The sequence below is a fragment of the Emydura macquarii genome, unplaced genomic scaffold, assembly GCF_026122565.2.
Source record: "Emydura macquarii macquarii isolate MOO-44397 ecotype Brisbane River unplaced genomic scaffold, CSIRO-AGI_Emac_v2 contig_3019, whole genome shotgun sequence".
Taxonomy (NCBI): Eukaryota; Metazoa; Chordata; order Testudines; family Chelidae; genus Emydura; species Emydura macquarii.
In genome coordinates, this window is record NW_027133156.1 from 137,537 (window position 1) to 149,975 (window position 12,439).

At 45.0% G+C, this 12,439-nt stretch overlaps 1 protein-coding gene across 1 annotated transcript; it reads right to left on the minus strand.

Annotated features, from left to right (window-relative positions):
- Positions 1-2,516: 2,516 nt before the first annotated feature.
- PRDM13 (PR/SET domain 13) lies at positions 2,517-12,217 on the minus strand. The gene is made up of 4 exons (XM_067530019.1): positions 12,077-12,217; positions 9,813-9,944; positions 9,590-9,710; positions 2,517-5,562 (listed from the first exon to the last, which is right to left on the minus strand). The coding sequence occupies exons 1-4, from the start codon at positions 12,215-12,217 to the stop codon at positions 4,025-4,027; spliced, it is 1,932 nt and encodes a 643-aa protein (XP_067386120.1). The 3' UTR covers positions 2,517-4,024.
- Positions 12,218-12,439: the final 222 nt, after the last annotated feature.

Genomic DNA, 12,439 nt, shown 5'->3' on the forward strand with positions numbered 1-12,439 from the left:
AAACCAGACGCAGAGACATAAGGGAGCCTCAGGCTCAGAGCTCTGTCTATCTGCAACCGGATGGGAGAAGGCTAAATGCATGCGTAAATCCCAGCCTCAGGAACTCTGATGCTGCTTCCTTTAAGTCCGGATCTGTCTCTTTTGCATTTGTACTTTCTTGCAAAACACATTGCTGTCCAGACTTCCAATCCTGCCTTTCTCTGAGAGTTGGGGGGAGAGTATTCTCCTCCTTCCAGATTGCTACACATAGACACACACAAACACCTTCTCACAAGAAGGCTTGTAAGCAAATCAGTATCCCTGCTGCTGCCTGTCATAGCAATGTCTGATTATTATTTGTATTTTGCATCGCATTCTAAAGCTGACGTATCAGAAATTGCATTTCAGGCAAAATAGTTTTGTACAGGAGCTGCACTGCCGCAGGATAGGCATGCATGAAAGACACATTGGGCTCAGCCCTTTTCTTTCAGATATAACTGTCTTCAAAATCATAGTAGAGGAAGCTATTGAGTCAGACCATGCAAATAGTATGATGACAAGCCAGACATATACAAATGAAATGTCTATGAACCATATTAGAATCTCTCACTCCTTCCAGTGGCCACCCTTTTCTCTGGTCTCACCTTTTTCTGCAACCTGGTTGCATAGGGATCTCAGAAACACCCACATGACATATGCCTTTGTACTTAGATAAGATGTCTTGGTATGGTGTGGGAAGCCTAAAATAATCAGGTAACAGCTTTCCAGCGTAAGGTGGTGAGAAAGTGTACTCAGGTGAGACCAAATGAAACCAAGCGTCACGTCAGAAAAAGGTAGCCCTAGTTTTGAACCCTTTCAGGAGAGAGCTGTTAAACCAGATGGTTTGTTTAACGAAGTGACAATTTACGATTAATGCTTTGTTTTGCTGCCCTTCTGCTAATCACAGACCAGTTAGAGGCACTTGTAGCTTTGCTGGTATTGCAAATTCTGTCCCAAGAGTTAAAAACGTGTCATAAGGTGACCCACTTTTTTAAGATTTATTTATCTGGTATTCAAACCTACATTCCCACTCGAAACCTCATTTTTCAGCAATCGAAAAAGCATTACCAAATGAAATATGACATAATGATCTCAGCACAGAAATTATTCTATTTCACCCAAGTTTTAAATAATTTGATTTAGTCATTTTATGATTGTGCTAGGACAAAAAGTTGAACTCTTGGTGATTTGAGAATACAGGGGTTCCACCCCTCCTTCGGTTGGTTGGGAGGGGTTTGCCTTCTTAATTCAAATATTACTCTGATTTAAAATACAATATTTTACAAATCATTAATCTGCATTGTTGACTCGCCTATACAGATTTAAAGGAAATGTAATCAAAACATTACAATTTGGCGTTTTGATGTGGTCAGTTGGTTTTTGTTTGGTTTTATGCACAAACTCTATTGATATAATCGTGTAAATAATCCGCAGATTAGGGCTCCCTTATTCCCCTCTTTGCCACGATAGACCATAAAAGCTCCTTTTCATTATGTCATATACAAGGTTGCTGGAAGATTTTAAGAATCATTCCTTTCAATACGTGCTAAGAGGAGCCCAGGAGCACGATGCGCTTCCAAGTGCCTTGGGCAATGAGTGCCTCGTACACTCCCGTTGAAATCATAACAGCTCTGATGCAGGATTCATGACCTCAGTGAAAGGGCAGTGTGGAGTTTCCATGATAGTATCGCTCGCCTACAGGTTCTCAGTGACAGATTTCGCGGGGGGTTTTTTTTAAAGGAAATAAAGTAGGCACAAACACCTACTAAAATAAATACCTAAATTAAATCCAGATCCTGCTCCCAGTGAAATTAATGGCAAATGTCCCATTGGTTTAACTGTGGGTCCTGATCCCCTAGATTCCGTGAGGCAGACCTTTAATGGAAGCAGGATCGAACCCCAGACCAGTGCTTCAGTGATTTATAGACAGACACTGTGTATGAATCAATCCTAGCTCTGAGAAATTCCCTAAATCCTGACTGATTATGTATTTATTTATTGGCAGTTTTGAATTTAAATCCAATCCTTTCAAGTCAGTTACGGATTTCGTTTTCTTTTCCTATTCCTGTCATAGAGGTTAAATTTTAATTACGTAAAAAAGATGCTCAGCTTTGTACTAACCTACATATATGGCATCTATTGATACAGTTACCTCATTTGGGATCGTCTTAGTTACTAAGTAAATGCTTTATGCAACTAATTTGGAATCTTAAATTACATTGTATTCCCTTGCACTGAAATAGGGCCTGATCCTGCAACCCTTACTCAGTGAGTAACACTCATTCCTACCTATCGAGGTCAGTGGGACTACTCGAGGGAGTAAAGATTACTCACCTGTATAAGAGTTGTAAGATCGGGTCCCAACTGTACTTTAAGTCCCGTCCTTCCTGCCCACGTGACTGCAAAAATCACCTTAAAATCAATGGGGAGTTGAGGTGCAAAAGGAATGCAGGACTGGGTCCTATTTCTGTACGCTCCAAAAAATGGGGGGGGGGGGAGAGAAGTACAAGGAACACAGAGTAATATTTTTCATTATGGGCCGCATTGTTAACCCTTTAAGCTGAACTGGTGAGCAGTTGCTCACATAAGGTGTCCTACTGATTTCAGTAGAACTCCTCAATAGCGGGACGAGGAGGCGGCAGTCTGGCCCCATCTGAGTGTGTTTCTGGGGAAGGTAGGAATCTTCACCTTTGTTCCGCAGGTATTTTAATTTGGGTGTATTTGGCTTCTCGATGCAAAAAAAAAATAGAAAAGGGCCATTTTCTGTTATGGCCTATGTAAAATGCAAATCAACAATGATTATCAATATGAATGTTTGCAAGGACATCTGAAAGCCAACTGAAGTACAAACTTTGCACAACCATATTTTTCTACACTTGGCTTTGTTCAGAAAATCGCTTTAAAGAAAATCTTGGCGATCAGAAAAAAGCCCAGTTGCCTTATTTTCACAGTTTGATCATTCAAATACTCTTTAGGGTTCACAATGCTCGCCAGTGGCAAAATATTCAGAGTCGAGTTCATTTAGGGCTTGATCTAAAGTCCTTTGAAGATGACTGACAGGCTCTTTCTGACTTCAATGAACTTTGAATCGGGCCTTTGAGCACTATTAGGTAGTTAAAAGTGGTATTTCCAGGAACCAAAATTGATTGAAGTCATTTAAGTGAACAACTAGACAAACAGTAGTTTGTCAGCAACTTTATTTTTAAAAAAAATCGCATGACAAACTGGAACCGAGACCAAAATACTGTATCCACTGTACATCGTTCATTATAAAACAAACATACACCACATTTGTAGTCTACCAAACAAAGAGTGTATTTTCTTTAAAATTATATAGTGCGTGCTTTTAGATTCATGCTTTCAATATTTATTTTACATTTGTTACTCAAATATTTTTCTGTTATAAATAATTGCAACTTGATCAAATTGTGTACCTGTTGTCATCATATATAGGATCCTATTCTGTGCTGCAATATCTTTTTGTTTTTGTTCTTGCTTTCTTTTCAGACACGAGTAAGCACATCTGAAGTGTAAATAAAGTGTACAGATGCCAGACATGTCTGCAGAATTGTGACTACTGTCCATACCTAGAACCCGAAACGCTAGAACAAGTGACAGGAAAATACATAGAAAAGAATTGTTTCCAAAAGGCACAATTTCCTCGACACAAAGGTACAATACAAAACAGATGGCGGCTAAAACATTGACGCCTGGGAGAGCGGTGCTTGTCGTGTGTTAACTCGTGCTTACTAGCGTTAGACCCCCTGAGGGCCGCTGCTTTGGCAAGTCAGGTGCCTTACAAGAGCAGTGACCAGAGTGGATGTTTAAAACCAAGCACACAGCCCCTTTCCCCATCCTCCAAGGTTTGCTTTCGAGCCCCCTTATCAAATATGGTATCTCCTATAATTCACCTAGGAGGGCAAAGACCGCTGAAGTGTTTCAAAGCACATAAAACCAGGCGTGGATTTGCAGTGACACTCCCCCGGCCCCCCACCCCGTTACTTTATTACTGATCATTGTTCCGGCTGCCTGTTTCCTGATCGCTTTGATCATCCGTGAAGCAAACGTCCACGTCGCTCTCGTTGTCAGTCTTTTGCTCGGGCTCCTGGTGCTGGTAGCCAGGCTCGCTTTTGTCCTCGGCCGCCTTGTGGAGGCTTTGCCCGGGGTGCCTGGATTTGACGTGCCGCTCCAAGTCCCGGCGCCTGACCAGCACCTTGCCGCAGAACTCGCACCGGTAGGGGGTGTTGCCCTCGGCGTGCAAGCGGATGTGCTTGTTCAGGTTGCTGGGGTCCCCGAAGGGCCGCAGGCAGACCTTGCACTTGAGCGGCTTGTAGCCGGTGTGAGTCCGCATGTGGATCTTGAGCCCGTACTTGCGCGAGTAGAGCTTGCCGCAGTAGAGGCAGAGGTGGCCGGTCTTGGGCTTGCCGCCGGGCGGCCCGACGGCGCTGGGCTGCAGGCTCTCCAGGCGGCTGCGGCTCTTCTCGGCCGCGATCTCGGACAGCTGCTGGGTGTGCATGGCGATCTCCCGGTCGATGCTGGCGATGGAGCCCAGCTCGGCCGGGTTGAGCCCCACCGCCGCCGCCGCCGCCGGCCCGTTGAAGTAGGCCACGGAGTCCGGGTACTTGAGCAGGTTGCTGAAGTGCAGCTTGAGCGGGTAGTAGGGGGAGCTGTAGAGCAACTCGCCGTTGTAGAGGGTGAAGGGCATGAGCGGGAGGTTGCATTCCCCCGAGTACGCCTTGATCCCGTCGAAGGGCGGCAGCGAGACGCGCTCCAAGTGCAGCCCGGCCCCGCTGGGCAGCGGCGGGTAGCGGCCGGGCGGCAGGCTGGCGGCGTGCATCCCCCTCTCCACGTGCTTGAAGGCGGAGGTCTCCTCGAAGTGCGAGAGCAAGGGGAAGGCCCGCAGGCCGCCGGCGCAGGACAGCACGGGCGAGGGCCCGTCGGCCGGGTGCACCGCGCCGCACTTGGCGTGGGGGCCGCCCGCCAGCGGCGCTTCGTGCCCGGCGCGGCTGGGCTTGATGCTCCCCAAGCCCTTGCTGAAGCCCAGCCCGCTGGCTTTGCCTTCCTCCCGGCACGAGTCCGCCTGGGCCGCTTTGGAGAGGCCGGCCGGCTTGAAGGCCGAGCGCACCCCCGGGTAGAAGGTCAGGCCGTTGCTGCCCGCCGAGCTCCCCACCACGCCCAGGAAGGGGCCGTGGCTCCTCCCCGAGCTGACGCTCATGTCCAAGGCTCTCTCCTGCTCCTCTTTCCCCGCCGGCTTTTTGATCGCCCCCAGCTTGCTCAGGGGCGAGGAGGCCGCGGCTTCCCGTTTGATGCTCTCCCGCGCCCCGCAGGTCGTCTGCTGGGGGTGGGTCCTCAGGGGAGCCGCCGCGCCGGGGGTCTCGCCGGCGGCCTTAGGAGACGGGCTGAAGAGCTCCGCGGACCGGGCATGGTCGTGGAGCAGGAAGCCCCGGCCGCTGTTCAGGACGCAGTGGAAGTGGACGTGGGCCTTGAGACTGTTGGGGTATTTGAACGTCCTCCAGCAATACCAGCAGATGTAGCGCTCCTCCCCTGGGAAGAGAAGCGGATCCCGCCGTTAGACACACTGACTGGTCACCCCCGCGTGATTCCTCTCGGTAGAGAGAGATGCCTGCTAAGACCCTTTGGTCTTAACAGCGAAATGGCCCTGTTACCGTTCTGGGGACCCAGGAGTCCTACATTAGAAAGTCCACGCGCTTCCCTTAAAGAATGGCTCGGACGGAAGGGGGGGGGGGAGATGCAGTGGAAAGTAATTCTGCCCTCACTCCCTGTCAATTGTTTCTCCTTTCCCCACCGTTGCACAGTAAAGGCCTGATGCAGAACCCTTTGAAACCAGTGGGAGGCTTTCTGTTAACTGCAAGGGTTTGGTGTGGATCGGGTCCTAACTGAAAAAGGGGCAACTTCTTTCTTTCCCCTTCTCCACCCGTCAGCGCCTCCTCCAACGCCTCCTTTAATGACGGGAGTGCAATAACTCTCTGGTTTGTGTTTTCAAGCTGGGTCGCGAACTACCCCTTGGCCCACGAGCTGAGCTGGGCTGAGTAGAGCTGGGCATGGACTGAGTTTGGACGGGGCTGAAATGGGCTGGGGAAACTAGAGCAGCTGTTGCCTTCAGTCGTCTGTCACGGGGCCCATCTGTTGACGTTTGCAGAATAGGTAGCGTATGTCAAGGAGTTGGCTAAACTGAACAAAGGGCAATCTAGTGATCGTGAGCTCCTCATTACCCGACGAGACAATCTCCTGTATGTATAGGCCATATGTAATCATTGCTTTTCAAAGGACAATGGCCTTTGTGCCTCAGCCCTAAACATTTAGGCTTCCCTGAAGCGGAACAAACCGGAATGGCCATGTTGGTGTGACGACGTGCATGTTACTTTAAACTTATACTTTTCTTTCCCTCCTGCTTTAGAGTGACCTTCCTTGTGAGGGATAAAATGAAACGTGGCCCATTTTATCCACCCTGACATTGAAATATATTCTCTGCAGGAGATTTTTATATAGAATGGTCTCTCCTAGTTACCGGCCTCCAAAACATACAAATTAGACATTTCTAACAAATACAAAGTCATCCTAGTTGGAGTGCAGGCTGTACATTACTGGCCAGCCCTAACTTGATCAAGAATACAGTCAAAAGGCAAAGTTATGGAAATGAGCAAGTAAAATAGTCTAGATATTTTCAAGAGGGCTAGAAACCTATTCAAATATTGGCGAAGTATCTTGACAAAACGGAGGTGCGAAATCAAGCAACCTTAAGCACAGAATAAACAAACACAAGAGACTCCTGGTTTGGCCTTTTTAGAAGTGTCATAGAAACATAGTTCCAGTGGGTGTTAAAATGATACCTTAACATGAAGCCAAGCACAGAAGAGAGTGCAAGAGAAGCTTGCAATAAAAGTTGGGTTGTTAATGAATAAGTTCACATGGAATTAGCATACTAAGCAGCCTTCTAAAATGACTTTTAGTTCAGGAATCAACCAGTGTCAGCTCATTCATTCGGTAAAAAATAAAAGTCAGGATAAAATAAAAGGCTTTCCACGCCAGTCTTTGAAGCACTTTCATGCACAGTGAATAATGAAAGCACAGAACAAAACGTGGGTTCCTTTTTTTTTCTCCCCCCCTTCTGTTAATTATTATGTCGTTTCTGTCATGCATAGCTCTCACTAGCTTGCCTTGAAGCCAGTGGTCTTTATGGATCTATGCTGGATTCTTAAATCGAACATTGTGTGTTTTGTCGCACTGCTGGGCTGAGTTGGGGGCGGGAGGGCTGGAGTGTGTCTGCCGAGGCCTTAATTGCTCAGTTGGAGTCTGTTTGAATATTTCATTAATTCTGTTACCTTGCTCTGAGTTACAGGTAAAGTGGCTTTTAAAAACGAAAAGGCTTGCAGTTAGGAACCTCCACAGTCTAACAATCTCAATGTGTTGATTTAGAAACTTCTGGGTTTTGGCTCTTTTCAAGGAAGTTGCGTGGGGTTTTTTATGTTCTTTACAAAGTAGTTGCAATACCCACTAAGCTTTGTTCTAAACGCAAACGTATACTGAATATAAAGAGATGACTTCTCCCCACCACTCCTTCCAAGCACTGATCTGTTAAAAAGAGCCTTGTTTATACTGTTAGATCAATTTAAAACTAAGCTGATCTAGATAAAGTCTTTGTTCAACAAAATCAGCTGTCTAAAAGTTTCTTCTTGTGGATAACATTTTGGAAACTGCAAAAGTAGTAGTAATTACACTTAACACATCTTACTCCATTTATTATACCCTCCGGCTGTATTGATTAGTCTGAAACTTCACTCTGGACGTTGGGAAACAGCTGAGCTTCAGAATAAGATTGCATCATGTGTTCTATATTTTCGTTAGATTAGAAAGGGCATCTGAAATACTTTTTACAGTGCACCAAATTCTGTTATCCTTACTCTAACTGAGCAGGGCTGTAGTACAGGACTACCATTGAAATGAATGAGATTACTTGTGGAGTAAGGTGATATTGGATGTGAGTATGGGCAGCAGAATATGTCAGAGTACTTAGCGGCATTTTAATGTGGATCAATATAGCAGAGTCTTCCGCAGTTCATTGATTTTATTACAACGAGCCAAATTCTGCTGGCCTTACTTGTGTCAATAGCTCCAGTGGCTTTAATGTGATGAATATGGTTTTGACCCAAAGTTTGTTTCTCATGTTGCAGTATTAGGAATAGAAATGATTTCACTCTCTGTTGAGTGACATAAACTACTCTTCCTCTTTACGTAGGGCACTGACTTAAGAGGGAAACCTGAGCAAGAAGTGTGCAGACAGTAGGGAATCGGGCTGCTCATCTGTAGGATTCATGTAATCTCTGTGCGCTGCTTATTTCGGCTTTGAACAAGCCTATTCTATTATCAGGCTCTTTATACAACCTAATCTGTGCAGTAAAATTTCAAAGCAGGAATGAATATATTCAGGCTCCAAGCAAGGTGACTAAGGAGACAAACACCAAGAGCAATTTTCAAAACGAACTTCAATCTGTGGCCTACGTTTTCACTAGGAAGAATTTATTCCAGTTTTACAAAAATTTGTATGAAATCTAACTGTGGTTAATATACAATTCTACATCCATTGAAACCGCATGTCAGCTACAAAATGCCTGCACTTGGAAAACAGCACATGAAAATATGCTAGCTATCAGATTCATAGGAAACCAGTTCTACAGATAACTGAAATATTTTTCCTATGACCTATTTCGAAACATACATCTTCCCTCTTTCAGATAATACCGGGCTAATACTTTTAAAACATCGTTTATATTTACACTGCAACTCCACCTAAAAGCTAATTGTAGATTAAAATAATGTGTCCAAGACTGATGCATGCCAAGTGCTAATCTCCTAGTGCACATATATAAATTGGATTTAACTACCATATTATTTTTATTTACTACATCCTAATTTGCATAAATTGACCATTACCACTTTAAAACGACTAAATGAATCTGAGGGGTAGTTGGAAATTGTACCAAATTTAACTTGTAAATGGAGTCTGAAGCTCTGACCAAAGAGAAAAGTTGAATATAATGTTTAAAAAACGTAATAAAATAAATTATTGTATTGTAAAATAGAGTTATTGTTTTATAAGCGATCTGAAAATCCCATTTTTCTTATCTAAATTATAAAATAGTGTCGATGTTGAAAAAAATGTAATCTGAATCCTGCAATGCATTGTCAAATCGTTGATTCCAGTGATTAAAAAAATACTTTATTCCTTCTGATTATTATTATTATTATTATTATTTTATTTTAGATTTTAAATGGTGGCTGATTAACAATCGCTGTAACTGTGCATGCATTATTTTTAAGGCTCTCTCTGTAAACACATATTTTAATTGCTTAGGTTTTCTAACTGCAGTTTTATATCACAATGTGGATGTTAATTATAAGGTTTATCTGAAACAAAAAACAAAAAAACAAAAAAAAAAACCTTTGCAATTGGGAAACCGGCAGAAAGTTCTCTTAGACAGGGCACCTGTGAGTTTTATTGACATCTGCGCAGAAGCTACTTAACAGAATAATAAAGTCCAAGTTGCTGTACCTTTCTCGTCGTGTGTCGGAGTAGCAGTGATTGGGATGTCAAACCACTGAGCCAAAGAATTTGAATACCACACGGTCAGCTCCTCCCCTGGTTGGACATCTCTGAGCGCTCTGTAGAAAATCTATTCGAAAGAGAGAAAACCTCATCAGTGCCCCTGTAATGCAACCCAACGCCGTGGGAGAACATTCAGACAGAACGGTGCGCGCAAACTAGAGAGAGATACCTGTCCTCCTGGTAGATCTGCAATAGCTTCCAGTGTCTGTTCTTGTGTGTTTCTGGCAGCCCGGATTAACCCTATCCACTCCAGAGCTGAGCCCCCGGCTTCATCCACTAATTCCCCTCTCACCATCCGTACCTAGAACACAGGCATCAGCCACTGTCATTTCCACTCAGGATCCAATCAAGACAAAGCATAAATACAAATCCCTTCGATAAATAAAGCCTAAGCGTGATCCTTTCTAGCAACCCTGGACCATCTTTTTCCCATCCAGGGAATCTCTGGTTTAAACAGGCAATATATAAAGGCCGAGCAAGTGTCTGAGGATAACAGCAATCTGAGAGTAGTGAAAGAGAACGAAGCAGCTATTTTATCAGAACTAGATTTTACCAGCCTTACTCTCAGACTTTGAACTCACACTGAGGAGAATCTTACTATGCCCGGCGAGCACGCTGCGCTGAGATAAATGAGGCTGCCCGTGGAGTAAGTTGTTACTGCTTGTGAATAAGGGTAGACTAGTCGGGCGCTCAAAGCTGTAACTCTTTGCCTTGTTGAAAGAAGAGTTCTGTGTGGAAGTAATTTCTCCCCCGGATTGCATTTGCTAAAATGTATCTTCTTCAAATGCTGCAGCTGCGTTTAGTTTGAAAGGTTAAGATATGTTTAATGCACTGGTCATATTTAATAGTCAAGTTTCTTAATGGCTGTGGTTTCCTGCCTTATGCCTGCAGTGGAGCAATTGTAAAATATGCGACTTGTCAAAAGCAAAGGGGGAGAGAGGAGAGAATTCTGCTTAGCTACAAAGTCTCTGTAGTAGCCTCATACTTCATAATCTGCTTACCCATACAAAGAAAATGAAGTGCCAGCTCGCTGAATGACCATGTAATAAAAGTCACTTGAACAAAGCAGTCTAAAGAGAGAAACCAATGGAGCCAGATGAGAAATAAATTTGAGTGGGCTGGCAGAGCGTTTAAAAACAATTAAAGGGCATTAAACATCCGAGCGGAACTTATGAGCAACCTGTGCACTGGGGGGCATAGAAAGAGTGTTTGCCTTGTGACGATCGCCTCCATAGACCCATTTACAACACAAGCCAGTTGAAAACACTCTGATTCTGATTCTTCTCGCAGAATTTGCAGGGGGAACTATTTAATTTCCATCACACCCCATTTGTTTATAAGGGAAGAGTTTGAAACTTTGAGGGGTCGGATACTGGAAGTCTGAGATGTTTTGCGCAAAACAGACCGACGGAGCTTCTAGCAATGAGTCGGTTTTATCCATGAGGCGCGGCGGGGTTGATTTCAGCCGGTTTTATTGGACATGTGTTTGAGCTCTAAACCACGGGTTTGTTTTTAATAGCTCTGAGCCTTGGCTCCATACTGGAGACTGGCTTGTGCTGTACCTGAAAGTGACTTAGCCCCTCGAATATTTACAAGCCAATCTCATTCTCCCATCCGCCTGCATCCAACTCGAAAACGTACAGAGAGGATTATTGGGGCTAAGATTTCGATACCGACCAAAAGCGATTGTTCAAAATACAAATCAAAAGCCACAGCGATGGTATCCAATATGGCTTTGGCTGACTTGTCGCTGTGGCCCCATTATTTAGACACACAAATAAATAAAATACATCAACAAAATGGTGACAAATCCCGGGGCGTTTAGACAGAGAATACCATGTCTCTTAACAGATCAGTGATTATGTTTCAGAAAGACCAAAAGTGAGAAAGGAAGAAACAAATAACCAACAAGTTATCAGAGCCCCAGTGCCACAGCATCTGAAAGCATAGCCAGCTCCACAAAACGGAAAACTATCGAAACTCCCTCACACCTAAAATCAGGGACAAGCAACACTTGTTCAGGGTGCATCAAAACGGCTCTCTGGAATCACAGGCTGTGAAATGTGCCCCCTGCCATCCCTCTTCTCCATGGTTTAATGAAGATCTCAAGGGCAGGGACAAAACCGCTTGTCTAAAAACACCACCACAGCCCCTTCACCTTCCCGCTAACAAGACCAGCCTGCCGTAACACTAGCCAGCAATGCAGGGGTGGGCAGGAAGGCTGGATAGGTTTTCTATACATTCAATTTCGAAGCCGTAACAAGGAATCTTGGGACACTCTTATGAAACGCTTCCCTTTCTTTCCTGGTACTCTGGCTTGTTCTGAGAGGCAAGATGAACAGAGGAGAAGGCAGCCTCTTCTCCTAAGTACAGATCCCCCTGAATCAATGATAAAACAAGGTCCAGCGGTGCAGGAGAGACCATAGGAAATACCTTTTTCTTGGGTCCTGGCTCCCTGCGGTCTGACAGGTACTTGCCCAGTTTGAAGATGCCCGGCACGGGACCCAGACGCAGTCCGGCTGGGATGCAACTTTCTGCATTCACGCTGATGGCCGGAGCCCTGCTTGTTTGCATTGCTGCCTCTGGGTATTAGCAATCAGGAACCCAAAGTACTTAACGGGGATGGAGTGACAGAGACAGCCAGAGAGAAGGATGAACACAGGCGTATCTCCGCCTGCAGAGTGACGCGGTGGTGTGTGCACGCCGGCTTTTCAATTGGAACAGGAGGGGTACCCCTTGGCACGTTGATGCTCTAGGGCGCAGAGTTTGGTGAGAGAGTTTAGCTCTTACAGCAGC